The sequence below is a fragment of the Lynx rufus genome, unplaced genomic scaffold, assembly GCF_022079265.1.
Source record: "Lynx rufus isolate CCGP_SWC_20201006 ecotype Redwood Valley unplaced genomic scaffold, mLynRuf1.p SCAF_9, whole genome shotgun sequence".
Lineage (NCBI taxonomy): Eukaryota > Metazoa > Chordata > Mammalia > Carnivora > Felidae > Lynx > Lynx rufus.
Window position 1 is genome coordinate 1,953,123 of NW_025814897.1, and position 23,750 is coordinate 1,976,872.

The window sequence follows — 23,750 nt, forward strand, 5'->3', positions numbered from 1 at the left end:
TAAACACAAGGTGACCTAACGGATAAAAATACAGGACCCACCTATATGCTGCCTACAAGAGACTCACTTGCAGACCTAGAGACACAGACTAAAAGTGAAAGATATAGCGTGCAAATAGAGTGGAGGGGGAAAAAAGCCAGGGTAACAATACTTACACAAAATAGACTTTAAAAAGACTGTAACAAGAGGGGTGCCTGGGTGACTCAGGTAGGGTTATAAGTTCGAGTCCCACTTTCGGGGTCAGTGCTGACAGGTGAGAGCCTGGCGTCTGCTTTGGATTCTGTGTCTCCCTCACTGCCCCCCCCCCCCCCCGCTCGTGCTCTCTTTCAAAATAAACATTTAAAAACCTTGAAATATAAAACCGACTGTAACAAGAGACAAAGTAGGGCATCACGTAATGGTAAAGGGGGTCAGTCCATCAAGATTATGTAACAATTGTATTTATGCATCCAACATTGGAGCACCTAAATACATAAAACAAATATTAATATAGAGACATTGATAGCAATACAGTAATAGTAGGGGACTTTAACACCCACTTACATCAGTGGAGAGGTCATACTTGCAGAAAATCAAGTGCATGATGAGCACTGAGTCATGTATGGAATTGTTGAATCACAATATTGTACACCTGAAATTAGTATAACACAGTTTGTTAACTGTACTGGAATTGAAATAAAGAATAATAATGATAAAATTTTAAAAAATAAAACACAATTGTCCAAATTCTTTGGAACACAGGAAAAGCAGTTGTAAGATGGAAATACCTATGTATTCAGGCCTACGTCAAGAAACAAGAAAAATTTCAAATAAACAACCTAACCTTGAACCTAAAAGAGCTAGAAAAGAAGAACAAACAAAACCCAAAAGCAGCATGAGGAAGGAAATAAAAAGATTAGAGCAGAAATAAGTGATATAGAAACTAAAAAAATTTAAAAAGTTCAACAAAATTGATAAACCTCTAGCCAGACTCAGCAAACGACCAAGAAATACAAGCAGTTGCCAGAAAATACTGTGAAAAATTATACACCAACAAATTGGAACTGAGAAGAAATAGATAAATCCCTAGAAACGTAGGAACTTACAAAACTGAACCAGGAAGAAACAGGAAATTTGAACAGACTAATTACCAGCAATGAAATGGAATCAGTAATCAAACTCCCAACAAACAAAAGTCGAGGGCCAGATGGCTTCCCAAGGCAATTCTACCAAACGTTTAAAGAAAAGTTAATACCTATGTTGGTCAAACTGTTCAAAAAAAAATAGAAAAGGATGGAAAATTTCCAAATTCATTCTACAAGGCCAGCATTACCCTGATAGCAAAACCAGATAAAGACTTCCCTAGAAAAGAGAACTATAGGCTAATGTCTCTGATGAATATGGTTGCAAATATTCTTAATAAAATACTAGCAAACCAAATTCAACAGTACACTAAAAAAAATCATTCACCACAATGAAGTCAGATACATTTCCATAATGAAAGCAAGGGTGGTTTATCATTTGCAAATCAGTCAACGTGGTACATCACATCAGTAAGAGAAATGATAAAGAAAAACAGGCTTTCAGTAGTTGCAGAAAAAGCATTTGACAACTTCGATTCATGATAAAAGGCCTCAACCAAGTAGATTTAGAGGGAAGCTAGCTCCCTGTAATAAAGGCCATGTATGAAAAACTGACAGTGAACATCATACTAAATGGTGAAAACCTGAGAACTTTTCCCAAGACAAGGTTGTCCACTCTCACCACTTTTATACAACATAGTACTGGAAGTCCTAGATGCAGCAGTGAGACAACAAAAATCAAAGTCATCCTAATCGGTGAGGAAGAAGTCAAACTTTCATCATTTGCAGGTCGTGACCTGATGTCATAGGGATAACTGTAAACAGTCCACCCAAAAACTACTTAGAACTGATAAATGAATTCAGTAAAGTCACAGAATACAAATCAATATACAGAAATCCATCGCATTGCATCAGAGAAATGCAAATCAAAACCACAATGAGATATGACTTCCTACCTTTTCAGAATGGCTAAAATTGACAACACAAACAAGATTCGCAAGGGTGTGGAGAAAAAGGAACCTTTGTTCAGTGTTGGTGGGAATGCAAACTGGTGCAGCCACTGTGAAAAACAGTATGAGGTTCCTCAAAAAGTTAAAAGAGAAAGAACTACTGTACAATCCAGTAATCACACTCATGAGTATTTACCAAAAAATGCCAAAACTAATTCAAAGGGATACATACATCCCTCTGTTTATAGCATCATTATTTATTATGGAAGCAGCCCAAGTGTCCATGGATAGATGAATGAATAAAGAAGATGCAGGGTGTTTGTGGGGGGGGGGGGGGGCGGGGGGTGCCATTGAATATTACTCAGCCATAAAAAAGAATTCTTGCCATTTTCAACAACATGGATGGAGCTAGAGAGCATTATGCTAAGTGAAATAAGCCAGAGAAAGACAAATGGGATATGATTTCACTCATGTGGAATTAAGAAACAAAACAAACGAGCGAAGGTATTTAAAAAAGAGAGGAAGAGACAAGCCAGGAAACAGTCTCTATATTAACTCTCAGGAGCACACTGAAGGTTCCTGCGGGTCAGGAAAGGGTATTGGTGGGGGGGGGATGGGGAAACAGGTAACAGGGATTAAGGAGTGCACCTGCTGTGAGGAGCACTGAGTGATGTATGGAATTGTTCAATCTTTACATTGTACACCTGAAACTAATATAACACTGTATGTTTACTATATTGGAATTAAAATTTTAAAAAGAATTCCATTGCATTTCTGTACACTGATAATGAAGCAGCCGAAAGCAAAAATAAGAAACCAATCCCGTTTACGATTGCAGCCCATAATAAGATAACTACGAATAAACGCAACCCAAGAGGTAGAAGACTTACACTCTGAAAACATCAAACATCGATGAAAGAAATTGAAGACGACACAAAGCAACCAACACAGTCCATGCGCATGGGTGGAAAGAGCAAATGTTGTTAAGATGTGTGTACTGTCCAAAGCAATTTACACATTTAATGCAATCCCTAACAACATATCAACAACATTTTTCATGGAACTAGAATAAACAATCCTAAAATACGTATAAAACCAGAAAACAAAGAAGCCAAACAATCTGAAAAAGAAAAACAAAACTGAAGGTATCACAATTCCAGACCTAATGGTATGTTGCAAAACTATAGTAATCAAAACCATATGGTCCTGTCACAACAATAGACATATTGATCAATGGCACAGAATAGCAGGCCCCAAAGTAAAACCACATTTACATGGTCAGTTAATTTATGACAAAGGAGCCAAGAATATGCAACAGGAAGAAATCTCTTCAACAAACGGTGTTGGGAAAACAGGACAGCAAGATGCAAAAGAATGAAAGTGGACCATTGTCTTACACTGTACACAAAAACAAACTCAAAATGGGTTAAAGAAATAAATGTGAGATGGGAAACCATGAAAATCATGGAAGAGAACACAGGCAGCAATTTTCCTGACATCGGTCTCTACAGTTACTTACTAGGTTTGTCTCTTGAGCCAAGGGAAACAAAAGCAAAAATAAAGTATTGGGACTACATCAAAATAAAAAGCTTCTTTCTGCACAACAAAGGAAACCACCAGCACAACTGAAAGACAGCCTACTGAATGGGAGAGGATATTTGCAAGTGACATATCCAATAAAGGGTTAGTATCCAAAGTATATAAAGAACTTGTACCACTCAACACACACACACACACACACACAAAATCCAATTAAAAAACGGGCAGAAAATATAACAGACATTTCTCCAAAGGAGACATACAGATGACCAACAAACATTTGAAAAGATGCTCACCATCACGCATCATCAGGGAAATACAAATCAAAACCACCATCCGATATCCCTTCACATCTGTCAGAATGGCAAAAATAAAAACCACAAGAAACAGCAAGTGGTGTTAAGGATATGGAGAAAAAGTCTTATGCCCTGCTGGCAGGAATGGAAGTTGATACAGCTACTGTGGAAGACAGTAAGGAAGTTCCTTAAAAATTTTAAAATAGAACTACTTTGGAATCTAGTAATTGCACTACTGGGTATTTACCCAAAGAATATGAAAACTCTCTAAGTGAAATAAGTCATACAGAGCAAGACAGATACCATATGTTTTCACTCCTGTGTGGATCCTGAGAAACTTAACAGAAGACCATGGGGGTGGGGAAGGAAAAAAAAAAAAAAAAGAAAACTCTAATGCAAAAAGATACATGCACTCCAGTGTTGTCTACAGTAGCCAAGATATGGAAGCAACGCAAATGTCCATCGATAGGTGACTGGATAAAGACGTGGAGTACACACACACACTGGAATATTACTCACCAGTAAAAATGAACAAAATCCTGCCATTTGCAAGGACACGGATGGAACATGAGAAGACAGTACTTAAAGTGAAATAAGCAAGTCAGAGAAGGACAAACCATATGATCTCATTCGTATGTAGAATTTAAGAAACAAAACAAATGAACAAAGAAAAAAAAGAGAAAAACCAAAAAACATTCTTAACTATAGAGAACAAACTGGCACTTAATAGAAGGAAGGTCAGTGCAGGAATGGGTGAGACAGGTCACAGGGAGTCAGATTACACTTATCTTGATGAGCACTGAGTAACAAGTAATATATAGAACTGTGGAATCACTATACTGTATATTTGAAACTTATGTAACACTCTAGGTTAACTATGCTGCAATTAAAATAAAAATAAATAAATTTAAAAAGAAAATCCCATTTACAATTGCACCAAAAATAATAAAATACATAGGAATAAACTTAAATAAGGAGGTGAAAGACCTATAGTCTACAAACTATATAACATTAAGTAAATCGAAGATGACACAATTTGAAACATATTCCATTCCTAATGTGTGAAATGTGTAAAAGTATTGTTAAATGTGCATCTTACTGAAAGGATTCAATGCAGTCCTTATTAAAATACCAACATTTTTCACCTATCTAGAATAAATAATACTAAAATTTGTGTGGAACCACAGCAGACTCCGAACGGCTGAAGCTCTGTCGAGAAAGAACAAGTCTGGAGGCATCACAATCCCAGATTTCAAAGTATAATATGAATCTTTAGTAATCACAACAATATGGTACCGGCCCCAAAATAGACACATAGATCAATGGAACAGAGTAGAGAACCAGAAATAAACCCGTGCTTATACGGTCAGAGAATAGACAACAAGAGAAGCAGCAATGCACAATGTGGCAAACACATCTCTTCAACAAATGGTGCTGGGAAAACGGGACAGCGACATGCAGAAGAATGAACCTGGACCACCTTCTTACACCGCACACAAAAATAAACTCAAAACGGATCAAAGACCTAAATGTGAGACAAACGTAAAACTCCTAGCAGCAAATACAGGCAGCAATTTCTTTGACATCAGCTGTTGAAACATTTTTCTAGATGTGTCTTATGAGGCTAGGGAAACAAAAGCAAATTATACCAGAAATAAAAAGCTTTTGCACGGTGAAGGAAACCTCTACCAAATGAAAAGGTGGTCTACTAAATGATACATCCAATAAGTATATGAAGAATATATGAAGAATTCATTCAATTCCAGAGCAAAAGAAACAAATAATCCCATTGAAGTTGGGCAGAAGACATGAACAGACATTTCTCCAGACATCCGGATGGCCAAGAGACACATGAAAAGATGCTCAACATCACCCACCCTCAGGGAAATGCAAATCGGCACTATGAAGAGGTTATCACCTCATACCTGTCAGGATGGCTAAAGCCAGCAACACACAAAACAACACGTGCTGGCAAGGATGTGGAGAAGTTGTTAGTCTCAAGCACTGCTGGTAGGAATGTAAGTTGATGCAGTCACTGTGGAAGACAGTATGGGGCTTCCTGAAAATAGTAAGAATGGAACTACCCTACGATCCAGTAATTCATCTACTGGGTATGAAAACACCAATTCAAAAAAGGTACCTGCACCCCTATGTTCATTGCAGCATTATGTACAACAGCCAAGATAATGGATGCAACCAAGCGTTCATCCACCGACAAATAGAGAAGATGTGTATGGTATACAATGGAGTATTAGTCATAAAAAAGCATGACATCTTGCCATTTGTGACAACATGGATGGACCTATAGGGTATAATGCTAATTTCAAGAAGTCAGAGAAAGACAAAGGCCATATGATTTCACATCTATGAGGAATCTAAAAAATAAAAGACACACGTAAATACAAAACAGAAACAGACCCAAAACTACAGAGAACAAACAGGGCTGTCAGAGGGCAGGGCCGGGGGGGGGGGTGGTGGAGGGAGGGGGAGGTGCAGGCTTGCAGTTATTGGATGAATACATCACGGGAATGACAGGCACAGCACAGGGAATGTAGTCAGCGGAGTTTGCATGGGGACAAAGGCAGCGACACTGTGGTGACCCACTGGAACGTATAGACTTGTCCAATCACATGCTGTACCCCTGACATTGATGAAACACGGCCTATCAGCTACACTTCACTAAAAAATGAAGGAAGGCCGAGACCACATATGACAAGGCATATAACCACGCCCGGGGTTCACAGCACGTATGGCCAGCAGGGTTTAGAACAGGACCCTGGTAAGGTGTGACGCAAGTCAGTCTGGCTCTAAGAGGATGGATGTGGCCACAGCATGGAACACACGACCCCTTTCATCACAGGCCTGCGGGTCTGGTCAGTTAGCAGTTTTCCTGGTTGGCTGGTGAAGTAACTGGCCATCCGGTGAATTAAGTGATTGTTCATGAGCCCCACAATGGGAGTGCTAGTGTCAACTATAACAATTAGCATTTATTTGTACTGATTACGTGCCAGGCACGTATGTGTGAAATACAGAACATGTAGGCCTTCCAAGAAAGTCTGAGATAGGATTTTCATCTCCATTGTAAGCAAAATGGAAGCTTCAAAGATTGTGCATTGTGACCTGGACGGCGTGCTAGGCCATCAGGCAGTTAACGTTCAACCCGGGGCGCTGTCTACTTCTCGGGCCCAGGCCCAGGCTGCTGAGTGGCGTGAGCCCGCACGGCCCCGCTGTGCAGCTAATGGCCATTGGACCTGTGCGTGATTTTTCCGTGGTTACTATGGCCGACAACTGAGAACAGTAGTCATGATGTGAGAAAATTTGATCAAGTTCAGATCTCAGTATCCACGAATAAAATCTAGGGGGAGACATCCCTGCCTGCTGACGTGGATCTCCTCTGCTTTCAGACAAGAGCAGACTTGAGGAGCTGCATCAGAAACCACAGGACTCAAAGTCTCCAACTTCTGTTTGACAGAAGCAATACTTTGTCGAAGAAAAAAAATTTTAGGGCAGCTGTAGATGTTTTAAAATGTTTTACAGAATTTAGGGGGGAAAGAACATTAACATTTAGTGCATTTTTACTAGGAGAGAAGGAGCCAGCATAAAATGAAAGGAAGCGTCACATCAATTTACATAAGCCAGTAAAAAAATTTACTTTTTCATTTACTCTTAAAGTTACTCTATGGCAGGGGTGCCTGGGTGGCTCAGTCAGTTCCGTGTCTGACTTCAGCTCAGTTCATGATTTCACGGTTCGTGAGTTCGAGCCCCACATTGGGCTCTGTGCTAATAACTCGGAGCCTGGAGCCTGCTTCGGATTCTGTGTCTCCCTCTCTCTCTGCCCCTCCTCCACTCACACTCTTTCTCTGTCTCTCAAAAATAAATAAACATTAAAAAAAATTTTTTTAGAAGCTAGTTTATGGCAGAGGTCTACAGTCCTCTGATAAACTCAGAGGAGATAAGCAGTTCAAAACTTTGGTGACTCTTCCTCTTTGGACCAGAAGAAGGTTCCTTCCCAGTTGTTTCCACCTTATCTGCCCCCTGATGGCCCTGGGTAGCTCCATTCCTGCAGGAGTGTGGCCAGCCCTGCTATGAAGCACACGGCCCCTCTGCTGTCTCTAGAACATTTTAGATTGCCAGAGTGTGTTATGTTCCAGCATGCGGTACCAGCTGAAGGGTAAGAGCAAGAGATTCTCCCGATTTTACTGGGGGAGGGGCTCTACCATTCTTCTGTTATAAAAGCAATGCACTTTGCCAATTAATGATAGAATTAGGAATTCTCAAGAGGAATTATAAATAAATAAAATATACATGAAGCTCTTTTCCTTGTTTTCCTTTGCACATGATCTGTGTGCACTAAGGTGACGCTGTTCATTTACACACTCACTCATGCACAATTTCATTTACACACTCATTCACAATGCAGATTCTTAACATTGCTGCAGTTCTAGCTCAGGAGTTCGGGTTGAAATAATCTACATGCAAAGCGGGATTATCTGAGGGGGTTTTACCCGAAAAAATACTTGCTTTCTCTAAAGCATTTCCCAAAACTGTTGTATACGACGTTATTCCATGGTTCTCAAGAAACCCTATTCAGTGCAAATTTAATAAACACAGCGTTGTCTGCTTACCCTTGAAGATTCATTACGTATTTGAGAATATCAGCAGATACCGCCACAGACAGTTCAACTTCAGAAACAGCCTTCCTAGGGACTAAAATGGGATTCTGTGCACTGCTCACAAAAACAGTCTTTGCATTAGTTTTATTTACCTTGTGTGTCAGTAGATGTATGCTCAAAGCTCTGTCTTGTATGCACCCTGGTTTAAAATAAATATTAATATATTTTCTATGTGATGTTTTTCTCTGTTAGGGACTTGCTGTGAAAACTGTATTATTAGCATTGTATTATTGAAATATATGAAGAAAGTATTTCTCTGTCAAAGTACATTTTAGTCTTGACCAAATAGCATCTTTCATGGTACTCACTGCTGGCAAGTTGTCCGTTTCCTGTTTTGAAATATTATTCTGAAGTTAGATCGCTAAATCGTGCCACTTTCATGTACGTTAAAGCTGATTTTCTAGTATCTTCTTTTCTAAAAAAAAAAAAAAAGTATGTTTTAGAATAAGTTAGTTGGATTTATGCATCAACTGATGAGAAATATTATAAAACCCTGGCTCAGTGGGTAAAGGATGCAACTCTTGACCTCAGGGTTGGGGGTTTGAGCCCCACATTGGTCATGGAGATTACTTAAAAACAAAATATTTACAAAAAAAAAGAAAATATAATGAAACATATTAGCCAAATACTTAAAACATAATCAACCTAGATCAGTTTGTTTTCTGGTGTTTTCTCATTTTGTTGTTTTCTTTGGCTTGTTGGCGAAGTTGTTTGCTCATATCTTCATTTGCCTTTTGTGAAACGAATTGTCTTCCTTCAAATACTAGCCTGCTGCCTGCTGTTCGTAACACATGCACACTTCTGACTTACTCTCCGGAGCTCAGAAAGGAGTATGAAATCCAAATTTTAGCCTCATTATTGAACTGAAAAAGTGGACCAGATTCTATTTTAATAAAGTAGGATATATGAGGATATTAACCACTTTAAGAACAACATAAGGTTTTTAATTACTAAATTTTAGTCATATCAAACTGCTTTGTGTTCATGGCCTGTAACATTGTAAGGCTTCCTAATGAGTCTTCTTGTTTGCATTCGTTTGTGTGTTTGTTAATAGCACTCAGTGAGTTTATTAATAGTACTTAGTACAATTTTAGTTTCGTGCAAATGTTTCTTACCTAAGCTTGTCTGTTACTAGAAACATAATAAAGTGGGATTTGGGTCATAAGAATTTGATTCAGCTAAACGATATCGACGGGGCTTCTGTCTGCACAAGGTACTGTGCTAACAGCAGAAATGCCGAAGGACTTAGCTGTGCTCCTGTGACCTGAGAGCAAGTCCATTTCACTTCTTCACAGGTTCTAATGATTACCAGGAAAGAGAGGTTGAGAAATGACCGGCAAAGTTGTAGGAAGCAACAGTGGGCCTGGGTGAGACAGGTGACGGGGCTCAGGAAACGCTTGCCCTGATGAGCACTGAGAGCTGCTCACAGTCGTCGACTCCTATCGTGCACGGGAAGGAGAACGCTGTGTGCCACATACACTTGAATAAAAAATGCCAGCAAACAAGTACGACAAAGAACTTAGGAGACGACAGTGCTGCTTTGCTTTGAAAACACGGTACAAGGGCGCCCGGTGGCTCTGTCGGTTACGTGTCCAACTCTTGAGTTCCCCTCGGGAGTCCTGATGTCATGGTTCATAAGTTTGAGTCCTACGTTGCACTCTGTGCTGAGAGTGCGGAGACGGCTGGGGACTCTCTCTCTCTCTCTCTCTCTCCTCCTCTCTGCTCCTTCCCGTGTGTGTGCGCTTGCTCTTTCTCTCTCAATTAAAAAGAAAAAACAAAACAAAACACTGTAGGTTTTGGTAGCAAGATTTGTACCCCCACGTTACAACAAAAACCAAGCAAGAGTGGAAGGATTTGGAAATATATGCAAAAACTAGAAAATCGATAGTGAACGTGCAAAATATCAACTGCATTACTGTTAAGTCCTAATTTAAAGACAAAATCACTTGGCATCACAGCTAAGAGGAAGGACTAGCATGGTGACGTTTCAGTATGCCGTTTCTATTTTCATGTCTCCCATCAAAGTGATGGCCAGCAAAGCAAGTGTCAGGTGACAGATAATTTAAGACCCTTCTGAGGTCTGTAAACAGGTATTCATAGATGTAGATCATTTCATCCCAAGAATATACAGTGTGTGTGTGCTCTCTACTGAGGGATGTGACAGTACAGGCCTGCACTAGGTTACTAGATTCAGGAGTGGCTACGGAGTCGTGAAAATTACAGAAACTTCTGGAACCTGAAGCTCTACCATGGAAGCAGAATTGGAGAAAGAGGGAAGAGCTTAGGCACCAGCTGATAATGGTGAAAATTCTCTCAGCTCCAAATCCTGTATTTTCTCTGAGGTGCAAGTGAGGATTCATTTTCTTCCTTAATCTTTGTAAGTTTAACATATCCCAGAGTAATATATTATTTTGATTTTCCAAAATACTCATTTTCCCAAAAGTTACAGTCTGTATGTTTGATGAATATAGTGTTTCCTAAGCTGAATTTTAAGCTTCGAAGATTATTTTTCTCTTTATTTGGCTATATACTAAAATGCTTAGGCTCTATAATTCTAAGCATGACATTAGCATATAAAATGCTGTTAAGTGAAATGGATAAAAACCGACAGAATCACCAATACAAAAAGAGAAAAATGAGATGCAGGGCAGATGGTCTCTTTATGTATCTGGGCAATGATTCTCCATAGAGAATGGGTTTTGTTCTGTGCAAATCAGGTTAAGATTTAGGCAAGTTACGAATGAATGAGCTTTCAAAGGGACTTAACTGATACAGATCAAGTACCAGAAGAGGCAGAGGTTGAGGCAGCATCTGTGTAAGCGGGAGGGGGGGGGGCATATTGGAAAAGATAATCAAAATTTCACATAATGCCCTCTTATCCTTAAAAATAGAGTGTGTGTTGTAAATTTTTCCAGGTAGGAAAAAGTATTTTTGTTTCTCTCTGTCCTAACACCATCCACAACATGTAGTAGAAGCTAAAAAGCTGTGTTTTTTTTTTTTTGTCTGGTTCATCTGAGAATTGGTAGGGAGTAAAAAAAATGATTTGTATATGTAGCCCAAAGAATTAGAGATATGTGGATAAATGCTTTATATTTGAATTATTTCATGTACCGTTGAGTCCTTTCATCATCCTATTAGGTGGACAAGTACCCTTGAGAAATAGAGAAACTGGTGCTCAGAGAGGCCAGGTACTCCAGAGCCTGAAGCCGATTCCTTTTCCATCGTCCGGTGTCTTCTCTTCTGAAAGCAACAAAAGAACACAGTGCCCTGGTGCCAGTGTTCATGTGGCAGACCTTTCTCCGGCTGACTGTCTGCGGCTCCTTACCACGGTGCAGCCTCCCTGGGTTTCCCATTCTCCATGTGTCAAATTCTAGAATGAGTCCAGCTTTTCCCCTTAAGTCTCATTTCAAGTCTAAGAAGTAATCATTAGTGGAATAAAATTGTATATCAACTCAAAAAGCACATTAATCCAAAATTGGAATTGGAAATTCCATGAACTCATGATATTTCTCTTTAGAAAATAGGTGCTTCTAAGCCCCCATCACAGAATAATCCTAGAGGGGGGTGAGAAGGTGTTCCCATGTCACAATCCCTGCCGCCACTTCCCATTAAAGGAATCTCAAGGATCCTCACCAATCATGACTCATCGAATTTCTGAGACAGCAGATGTACAAGATGGGCTATCACCCACTGACATACCAGAAAGCAAGAAAGCTGAAGATGACCTGACACATAGCAAAAAACAAACAATAAATACTCAAGAGCCAATTTAAAGAACTCCCCCTGTGCAGAGATTGACAGTTTTAGTAGCAATGCGATAATAACGGCACCGATGGAAACCCACCAGGTATGCTGAAATCCACCAATTCGCCGTAATACTTTTAAGGAAGGAGGAGGTCATTAATCACCTTTACAGCATACTAGGGAACAAATTTACTTGGAAAGCACATAAATGGAACTTAGGGGCATTTCTCCGGCCTTTTCTAAGTGAATGATGCCTCATGATGATCCAAAGATTGGTAATGGGAGTTTCTCCTTGTACATCCCTGTCTGCCTAGAAGTGAAGAAGGGTTAGTGGAATTAGATTCCTGTTGTGTGATTCTGGTGTGATAGAATCTCATGGCTCCTCATCTAAAGAGAGACCCAAATACTGCGTGCCTACTTGTGAAAGCGTACAGTGCCACCTTTGCAGGGTTTGTGCCAAAAATTCAATCTGAATCCAAACTCACCTCCGGATCCAGTTCCCAGGAATCAGGGAATGGAAGAACGTGATGCCATGGGAATGGAACCAACCAGGGTGTGGTTTCTTCAGCAAATAAACTTCAAGGAAAACAGGAGCAAAAACTTATAAATTTAGGAGAACTAAGAGACCTATCAACAAACTGCAGCATGTGGGCTTTATTTGAATTATGGTTCCAGCAACAACAAAAACTTAGAACTAGGTGGATAATGGAGAGAAGAGGACATTAAGGAAGTACTGTTGGGAGAGGATCTGAGATGGTGACATGGGAAAAGACCCTGACTCCCCTCCTTCACAGACACACATGGAGTCAACACCCATGCACCGGGCCAACAGAGCAACGTCTCTGCAGGACAGAGGATAGAAGGACCATGGAGAGAAGAGCAGGGGGGACCAAGCCCCGTCCCCACCGCCATCCACACCTGGAGGGCCGGCCCTGAGAGATGCTGAGCAGATTGGTCTACCCTGGGACACAGGAACGAGAGCCGTCACTTGATAGGGCAGCTATGGTCTAAAGGATCCAGGCCTGCAGTGTCTGCCTAATAGCAGGAGATGCGTGGACCTCTCTTGTGGATAGGGGGGAGGGGAGCTGGCTGGAGCCACTGTAACGTTCCCCTTCCACATTGACAGCGCAGATGGGCACGGGCTATGGGGGCCCTGGCTAGCCAGCTGCTGTAGCGAGTCCCAGATCCCCAGCCTCCACCAGCCCCAGCCGTCTCAAGATGGCCCTACCATGGCACACAGCAGGACATGCTCTGACAACACCCATCATGGCTCCAGATGTCTTGCCAAGGTGACGCAGGTACCCACTTCGGCTCCGCATGACTCAGCAGGCAACCCTTGTGTGAGACACCCTGGGGTCTTCCAGCCCCTCCCTGCTTCAGCAGCACCTGCCCTGCCAGGAGCCCCCAGCCAGGTTACCTTCAGCTCCCGCCGTCCCATCAGGGGGATACTGGTGAGAGATGCCCCAGGACCCCAGGCTACAGTCCACCTCCACATAGTCCACCAGAGCCATGCAGTCTACTGGGTACATGCAGTCTACCCACGGACCATGCCCACAGGGGCCTTTCTTTGAAGACTTCTAAAAGCTTTCCATGTAACCCATAGGAAGTCAGACAAAGTGAGGCGACAGAGGAATACATTTCAAATGAAAGAAGACATATCTGCAAGAAGAACTAAACAAATAATCACAAAGCCGGTGTGAAGGTTCAAAGAGCTAGTAAACTCAATCACATATAGAAAATTAGTTAAGGGACTCACAAAATAGATGAAACAGCGCGTGTCCTTTGGGAGTGCGCGTGAACTGGAGCGACCATCAAGCTGATACAGAACGCTCTCTGCATGTGTTGTTTCAACCCAGAATGTGGATCGTGTGACTCATCGATGAGACCCGGAAGATAAACGCGATGCCACCGCAGCCCCCCTCTCAGCTTCAGCGCCTGTCCCTGCACAGAATCCAGGTCCGGCCACGGTGCCACGTTCAGGTACCTTTCTCGTCTGGGCCTGTGGGGGTCCCCCTCTCAGCCTTGGCTCTCTGGTGACTTTCCCCCATGCCGGGCAGGAGGGCACGTTTGCCACAGGTGGACTTCTGGAGATGGTGGGCCTCAGGGCCACAGCAGCCCCACAGTGTGAGGGGCTCGCCATAACGCTTTCCAAGTGATGACGTCCCTTCATCATCTCGTTTCCATGGCCGAGACCAGAGAGCCCAGATGGCAGTATGTTTAGGGAGTTCTCCATCTCACAATCACCGGAGACCAAGATCTATAGTAAAAAGACGAAACACACACCAAGGAAGAACTCCAGCCTAACACTAAAGAATGCCGTCAGTCCCGCAAGAGGACAGCCCTGGGGGCAACAGAGAATGACAAAAACAACCAGCACACAGTTAACAAAATGGCAGTAACCTGGGCCCCTGGGTGGCTGATTTGATTGAACGTCCAGTTCGTGATCGCATCTCAGGTCATGATCTCACATCACAGTTCATGTGTTCAAACCCTACATCGGGCTCAGTGCCAACAACCTGGCCCCTGCTCGGGATTCTCCCCCGAGCCCACCCCCGCCTTCACCTCTGCCCCTCCCCTGCTCTCGCTCTCTCTCTGCCCCTCCCTCACTTACTACCCTTGCCCTGCTCATGCTGCTCTCTAAATAAGTCAACCAATTTAAAAATAAAAGCACATTTGTAAATGATTGTTACAGCTGGATCATGGGGTTTATGATGCTAGTGTTAAAACATTTCCTAATATGTTAAATCTTATTATTTGGGAGAGTTCTCTTTGCTTCTCTGCTGCTCTGCTTCAAAACAGTATATTGCCATATTTTAAAACAAAGTCATTCTTTTTTGCAGGGTGCATACGGTCCCTATTCCCCTGATGAGTGCATATCTTTGCCTGTTTACACGAGTGCTGAGAGGGATCGTGTGGTGACCAACATTGACGTTCCGTGTGGGGGCAGCCCGGACCGGTGGATTCAGTGTGGAGCTGCTTTGTTTCTAAAAAATCAGTAGAGTCTAACGACAGTAAAAGCTGTATTAGCAAAAAAAGAACCATTTGCTACTTTAAACTTTGAATAAATATGTGGCCAGTCTGCATTTAAAATGTTCAAAAAATTATCACATAGCTAAGTACCTTATGTTACTGATCTCCTTGGGTTGTGTAGTGGGTCATGACAGACCACGCAACTTTCAAGCGATAGTTTAATGGAGTTAATGTTAAATGGAGTATTCCCTTCATAACATTAAATATTTTTGTGAAGCAGTTCAGGTTTCCAGGGGCTCAAAAATTTATGTACGTAAGAGGTTGAAAATGGTGTACTTAAGGAATCAGTAATTAATTCTTTGGCTGTTTTTTGTATCCTAATTTGTGTTAATAAAATAGAAGACCAGTTTTTCATTTAAACACTTAAAAATATATTCTATTTTAGTTAAAATACACAGCATCTCGGAGTAATCCAGAAGAAATGGGGCATGACGGCACAGAGGGCAGGAGGAAAATTTTATAAATGGACTAAACAATGAGAAGTTACAATTTCTCACGTATGTGGCCGTTTGCCAGCTGTTTCTATGAAACAGGAAAATTCTACAATGTCTGGAAGCTTAAATAAATATATTTTATGGTGTAATCTTTGAGTTTCTGAGTGATTTGAATTGAATTCAGAAATGTTAACTACTTTTAATTCTATCACCATGTGTATGGTCAGATCAGAAGAACAGCCCCAGGATGTCAACAGTGAGCTCACTCTAAAGGACGAAGGGAGACGAGGACTGTGAAGGTGGAAGCGCCACGGCTGTGGCTGGGCTGCAGGGAGCCCCCAGGCAGAGCCAAGCCCACGCGGCGGCGGGGCCTCCCAGAGCCTGGCTCCCACCTGCTGGAGGAGGTCTGCCCGCCTGGTGGGGGGGGGGTGTCATCCAGGGGTTTCCGGTTTCCTGTGACTGCTGCAGCAGGGACCCTTTGGGCCAGCCCCCCTGGCACCCCTAGAAGCACCCTCTCTAACAGAGAAGCAGGACGAGCCTTCCCACTCCTCCATGGTGTTGGAGATCCCAGCCAGCACAACACAGAGGTGAAGGGGCAAAGGCACCCGGAGGAAAGTGCGTTTGGCCAGAAGACGGTGGGCCGCAAGCACCTCCTGCCACCAGCCCTGCAAACACATGCACACAGAAATCAGTTTCAGGAGCAGAAACTGAACCTGCCTTAACGTGTTTCCAACCAAATGTTGTTCAGAGGTTTGATTTTTCTGAGGCTTTCTACTGTCCTTCCAGAAACAGGTGTGGGGATGGAAGCGAGAAAATGCAACAGACAGACCCCTGCAGTCACCCCCGATGGCTTCTCCCATTTGACCCGCGTGAGCCTCTTTCAGTGTGGTCGGCATGACGTGTGGGCTCTGTGTTTCCCATCCTCCTCCTTGGGAAAGTGTGCCCACAGACGAGTCCTGGGAGGAAGGCTGCGCGAGGCCCTGGGGACACGGCCCTGGGGACGCAGAGCCACACTCCGAAGCACCTGAAACCCAGAAGATCAGCCCTTGGGCTTCTCGTCATGTCGGCATCGGGGAGCAGGAAGCGCACGGCCCATGCCCTGGTTTCTGCCACTTGCTTACGTCCGAACTCAACACACGTTTATTCAGTCAATGGTTAAAGCTGCTTCCGGACACCTTAACCGTCAGATCTGTCCCCGGATTGTTTTAGATCGTGCCCCCAAATCAAAACCATCCTCAGAGACTGTTGTCCATCGCTAGAGACAGCTGAACACTCTCCAGAATTCCCAAGGACATCACAGAGATTCCTTCCAAAACATCTGAGTCACTTAGGGCAGCGTCATTGCCCCTGTGTGATCGCTGTGAAGACACAACCACTTCCCCTGTAGCCCTTGAATAAAAAAACTTGGGAAATTAAAAGGATGTTGGAGATGGTCTGGTTGAATTTTTATCTTATTCTTACTTTATCGTCATACCTTCCTAAGTGCTTCACCGACCCTTGCACAGTACGAGGGAAATTAATTCTCAAAGTTTCATGAAAGAGATGAATTTTGTGCTGGACAATCACGAACCTACATTATAAGGAGCAGAGCATATTCCTGCGAGGGTCCAGAAGCTCTAGCCAGTTCCCTGCCTTAGTGTATCTGGAGCCTTTCCAGATGGCAAGACTGGAAACTTCCCAGTGGATAAATGAACATACTCAAATACTTAAGTGGTTGCTGGAAAGACAAGAAAAACCCAAGCAGAGGGGGTTGGGGAGGAGAGCCTGGGGGGAGGAGCGTCCAGGCCTCATAGCTATTCCCTACATGGAGACACGCCGGTCAATGTCTGGTGTTTACAAAATGGAAGAATGAGTATCAACCAGAGTATTATGCGGCAACCATTACCCATTCTGATTATTCCGTGCCTGATTTGTCTTCTCCTCTTTTCCAGTTCCTGAGAACTACCGCTAAAGGGATCACGTCAATAGAAGAAGGTCCAAAGGTAAAAGCAGAGACAAGGAATTTGCTAGGATTCAGCACCTTGGGTGGATGATCTTTCCTTTCTCCTCATTTTTAGAGGTGACTTAGGTACTGGTGAGCACGGTGGGGTAAAGAAGAAAGTGTTGACAGGAAAGCCAAAAGGTAATGAAGACCCCAACTTAATCAAGTATTATATTTAGGCTGTTGTCTGATCCCATTATCTTTCTCTGGCTTATTTAAAAAAGCCAACGACACCAGTGTGAGTTTGGAGGTTGCCTTTATTTCTACTTGAAATAACCCATAGTTATGAAAACGGGGTTGGTTTGAACAAGAGGGGACTCTGCTATGGTGGTAACATTCTGGGCAATGCTGCTAACTGGTCTGTACTTTTAGTTCCTATTTATTTTTTTTACAAATAGACTCTTTAATGATTATTTCAGAGAGAGAGACAGAGAGACAGCGAGAGAGACAGAGCATGAGCAGGAGAGGGGCAGAGAGGGAGACACAATCCGAAGCAGGCTCTAGACTCTGAGTTGTCAGCACAGAGCCTGACATGGGGCTCAGACTCACGAACCATGAGATCATGACCTGAGCCGAAGCCGGACGCCCAACCAACAGAGCCACCGGGTGTCCCACTGGTCTGTACTCCTAAGGTTGCTTCCCTGCATAGAAGGCATGACTGTGCGTTAGACACTACTGTGCATCTCCCGGTTTTCACTCTCCCTGTTGCCAGAACACCATAGTGTTTACCTGGGCTGGTGGACACTCAGAACAAAGCCATAACCCTTCTCTGCCTTCTACTCGAGTGGAACCTGGAGACTCACTTTTGGGCAAAATGCTGAATGCAGATATGATATGGTAGCTTCCTCACAGGGCACGGCCGATACGCCATTTCCTCTCCTCTGCTGCCCAGAGACACTGTGACCTTGGGCCACGTGTTTGCAGCCACAGAGGATGGAGACACTGTGGAAGAAGCTGGGACTCGGGGGGGCATAGATGCCCTGGAGCGTTTAGCTGTGGACTCCGTTTATGCAAGAGAGATTCAGCACCCCTAGAGGAGAATGTTGTGCTCTCATAGTTCAAACAAAACACTAGTTTTTAAAAATTAAAACCATTTAGAGATAAAATGTAAACCTAAAAATTACAACGTGTAAAGTTAGCCTTTCACATTCTGAACTAATTCCGTTCCGATTTCCTTTATCCGCAAACTTTCTGGTCTGTTTGTAACATATGTTATTACGGAAGAATTTACTCAACTTCTTATAACCTCAACTAAGAGTTGGTTGGGATTTGACTGCAATTTGCCCTTGATTAGATTATTTTAGAGAAAAGCAAAAATAGCATTGTACCTTGGCAGACATCTACAACCAGCGCTGTATGGGGGTAGGCGGTGTTACCACCTGGTGAGCACGGCACCAGCATAACGAGCTTGTCTGGTTACCAGTTGTGCCTTTGATGAGCGTGTGTCACATGGTGTGTCCACTACACTCAGGACAAGAGTGAGAAGCAGCAGAGGGGGCGGGGAGAACAGGACAGCCTGTCGCTCGGGCTTTTGCTTCCAGGCTCAGACGGACCCCGTGCTTCCGTGCGAGGTGAGAGTCCCGGCCCGGCCCAGACCCGGCCCAGACCGCTGCCTCTCCGGGCGGGATACCTGGGAGTCTGGCTTTCACTGAATGTCTTGGGTTATTTTCATGACAGTCGCTGCTGCGGTAGAGGTATCCCAGACCCCCAGGCAGAGTGTTGTCAGGGAAGATGCGGGTAAGATTTCCAGCCCCACAGAAACCCTGAAGAAAATCCAGAGGGCAGGCTGACCACAGGATTCTGCAGTGGGGAATGACTGGAGTCCTTGGCGGGGGGAGGAGTTTCATACACTGCGTGTAAATGCTAGATTGCTTTCTAGGTCACAATCTCCCTTTTTTTCTGAAGAAAGACACGTGAGGGTGAAAATTGGAGACCTAAAAATCTAAGCTTTTGTGCTTTTTTGAAATTTCATTTATTTAATTCCTCCTGTATTGTGTCCCACTCTCCCCTGGGAAATGTCACGACCCTTTCTTCCAGCCATTTACTTAAACCTCTTAGGGTAACCTTAAAAACCAACTTTCACAATTCTTTTTCTTCCTCCTTTTAGTTCAAAGATAAGAATTTCTTGAAGGTTATGAATGCCACTAGCTGTTTTGATACTGTTGTGTCCTTATTGTCTTTCTTCTGGGACCAAGGGATCAATTTTAAGTTTCTAAGTTTTCTGAGCATTGTTGTAAGTTTTCTTCAGTTACACTCCTGATAAATTTCTCCCATTTGTCCCGCGTTCTCCTTTAGGAAACCCGATTCATCTTGGGCTGCTCCTTCATGTACCTTCTTCCATACGTTTATCACCCTCTCCCAAAGTGTCATTTCTATTATTTCCTCTGCAGTCTGTGTATGTTTACAGAGTCTGTCCTCTGTCCCATTAATCTGGTGTTGAAACTTCAATTCCACGACGCACGGTTCCAATGAGGACTTGTTTATCGGGGAACCTGGGCTGATCTATCCTCGTTTCTGATCTATCCTCGTTTCTGATCTGTGCTTCTAGCTTCTGTCCCCCTGACAACAGATGACAGGGATTTCCATCAGATGAGATGTTTCCTCCTCCTCTTTCCTGAGGAAATGCCGCCCCACCCCGTACAACTGGGGCAGATGTGGGTTTGGTCGCATGAACACCTCCTTCTGGCAGCCAGCGTGTTTTCTTACGCTTCGTGTCATGACTCTGATGACCCGGGGGGCCTGGCCAGGGCCCCTGATGTGCAGGTGGGAGGGCAGAGCGTGGTGAGGGTGTCCTGGCATCAGCTCGCCACCCCCCGACCCCACCCAGGGATGCAGGCTTGGCGGCACCCCTGCGGGAAGCAGCCCCTCTTTCTTATGGTCAGAGGTGCTGTGACCCGCCCAGTGCCAGCAGAGCCTCTGGCCGGCTACATGCAGGACGGCTTGAAGACCATCCCAGTCATTTCCGTTTGGTAGAAGATGACACACTGGAGCTCAGGCATCCTTCCAAGGTCCGCGGCAGGTCAGTGACCGGGGATAGTGGCTGAGAGTCCTTCTTTTCCGACTCCCTTTGTCGACCCAGAGGTCAGTCCTGGACTTTAGATCACAGCAGCTTTGAGGGCCACTGGTTTTCTCTAGGTCGTATGTTTGAAGAAATTTGAGGAGCAAAGGGAAAAATACCAGCCGTTTTGTCGAGTCCCCTTGAGGTCGGCCCTGAGGATGGAGCTGGGTCGGTCGTGACGGCTCGTGTCTCATCTGTGGCCAGGAGCCACGTGACAGCCGACCACTCACACAGGTGATCCAGCCTTTATCCTTCTTTACGTGCTCCTGTCGAAACCGTGCCATCACTCGTGGTGGATGACTCTGCCTGCTCAAGAGGGCACTAAGGGAAACTATCAAAAGACCGATTTGGTGAGGGAGGATGGGGGTTAGATTACTTTTACAACGTCCCTTAATGAATCAGGCTCCGCGTCCCTGCGTCTCTGCAATGGGGCTTTGCCGCAGCTCTCCCCATGGAGCCCCCTGGCCTCGTGACTTGCTTTGACGAAAGAATGCCACAGGTGAGGTCATGCATCTTCTGAAAGGAAGCCTTTGGAGAACGTGCAGCTTTCTTTTCTCCTCCTCCAGGTCTTTGCTCTCTTGTGAGTGGCCTGGCTGCCTTCCTTTCTCATGTAGAACAGGAGAGGTCAGAGACAGAAAGACCCTGTGGAGAGTGAGTGTCAGCTCCTTAGGGGAACTGATGGAATCCAGCCCCACTGCCGACACAGTGAAACCTCACGAGTGAACTCGGGTCTGGGCAACAGGGCGACCCACAGAATTTGGAGACCCCATGATCTTTGTTGTTTGAAGCGCGAAGCTCAGGGCTGAGAAACTGATGAAGGATTTAGCCTAGACGGTCCCAGGAAGCAGAGCCTGAGACCAATCTTTGCTTCTACTTTTCCGGGGCGCTGGGATGAGGGCACAGGGGTGAGGGAGGGCGGGAGGCTCCAGCCTCACGACCTCGGCACCAGCTTTAGGCTGCACCTGTTAGCATCACGACACTGGGCATTGCCGGTCACCCTGTGACTCTGGGCAACCCAGGCATTCAGACCAGAGCTCCGAAGTCCGTAGTGGCTTGGGGATCGGTGAAGAGCAGGAAAATGGACAGTGACCTCTGGCACAAGGCTCGTTTTCCGGTGATAAAAACGTTGTGCTTGGCATTAGTGGTGATGGTTGCACCAGTTTGTGGTTGTAGGAAGACCCCTTGAACTGCTTAAGTGGGTGGATCTCGTGGTTCGCAAATGACGTAGGACTCAACAGTTCAAAATGCATCACGGACGTTTCGCAGGTCGTTACTGACAAAGTCGTGCATTGTAGGTGCAAAATAACATTCTAGAGTCTGCATCTGCTGAAATTTATTGTAGCATTCTTAGGTGAATGGAACGCAGGTTTTTTCCCAGTGTTTTTCTGCTACTAACAACACTGCTTCAGTAAATATTACTGTGGGTGTATGCTTGTACTTCTCCGTGCTAGATAACGCCTAAAATTGTTGGACCAAATTACCTGTACCTATTTAATTTTAAGAGATGCTGCCGGGTTAATTTATGAAAAGAAAAGAGCAATTCACCCTTATAGCAATAGTAAACGAGACCATTCATTTCTTGCCCGGGATGGAATCAATCTTTTTAAATGTGGCAAATATGGAGGGAACAGCAATGACTCATTATGCTTTAATTTCCATTAAAAGACAGTGAGATTAAACACATTTTCTTCTGTTTATTAGACCTTTCCATTTTCTATTTGTGTACATTTCCTCTCTAACATTTTACCAGGTTTCACTAGATTTTCCTTTGCATCTTAATAACTTGAAGAGCCTCCTGATTTTGTGCTGTTAATCCTTTACCTGCCATATTTTTCCAACTCTTTTTTCTCATTCTGTCTTTATCTTTCAGCATAATAAATGCTTATTGTTGGAGATTTAAAATAAACAAATGCAATAACCTAACCAGGTTACCTGTAGACTGTACCCTTGTTGTTATGACAACCTGGGTTGAAATTTCAAATAAAAAGTGAAAATTTCTTCTTTTTCCACTTTAATTCCTACCACACTTTTGAAAATATTAGATAATAGAAAAACGAGTAACACTGTATTTTAACCGGAATTAAGATAAAAACTTTTTAAAAATCAAGGGGAAAAAATCTGGTTTTGATTTTGCTTAGGAGTCTATGCCAGATGGAAAATTTCAATTTTTAGGAGATAAACTATCAATATTTTCTTTTGTAACTTCTGGGTTTTCCATCTATCTTAAAAATTTGGATTAAATATCTAATTATGAAAAGTGAAACTAAAACATAGTATAATCTTTCTATTAATACAGCCTTGGGGGTTGAGGTAGAGAGAGAAGGTAGTTTCTGTCTATGACACAGAAATTATGTCTAATTCTTAGTTTTTCCAGATGGCGTTCTCCTTAAGCCAGTAAGCAATAAATTCAGCTTTGGCATGTTAACAGGTTTTGCTGTGGTTGCTGGAGGAGAAGACACTCAGCATTGCAAAATGCAAGCATCGAGCCCCAGTCTCCACCTTGGTCAGTCTTCTGGCTGCATTTGACTCACTCAGCATTCCCGTCTCTTGTTATCCTCTTGGCCTCAGGGGTAGCGAGAGACTCCTGGCTTTTGTCCCACCTCCTGGCCCTTCGGTTCTCTGTCAACGTACCTTCTCCTATCAGACTCTCAAAGTACCAAGCTTAGCTCTGCATTGGCCTCTGTAGCTGATGAACATCAAATTTATACCCTTCTTCTCAATTCCAGATGCATATTTAATGTTTACTCCACATCTGCCTCAAACATTTAGGAGTCCTCTCCATTCGAAAGTGAGCTGTTGATTGTGACTGCCCTCCCCAGCCCCCTCTCCTCCCTTCTGTTGTCCATCTTCCCGAAATACACCCCCAGTCACCCAGTGGTTCGGCCAAAACCCTGGGAAATCAATCCTGATTCCATTCCTCCTCTCAAATCCCACATCCAATCTAGAATCAAGTTGGTTGGCTCTGCCTTGGAAATATACTGAGA

The 23,750-nt window shown here is 43.6% G+C and overlaps 1 protein-coding gene across 1 annotated transcript in view; it reads left to right on the forward strand.

The window, feature by feature from the left end:
* The window catches only part of DYNC2H1 (dynein cytoplasmic 2 heavy chain 1), a 348,687-nt gene extending 332,811 nt beyond the window's left edge, over positions 1-15,876 (forward strand). Inside the window, exon 89 of the mRNA XM_047072515.1 lies at positions 15,104-15,876. Within this exon, the coding sequence (XP_046928471.1) occupies positions 15,104-15,262 (159 nt within the window). The 3' untranslated portion in view covers positions 15,263-15,876. The remainder of the gene's footprint in view (positions 1-15,103) is intronic.
* Positions 15,877-23,750: the final 7,874 nt, after the last annotated feature.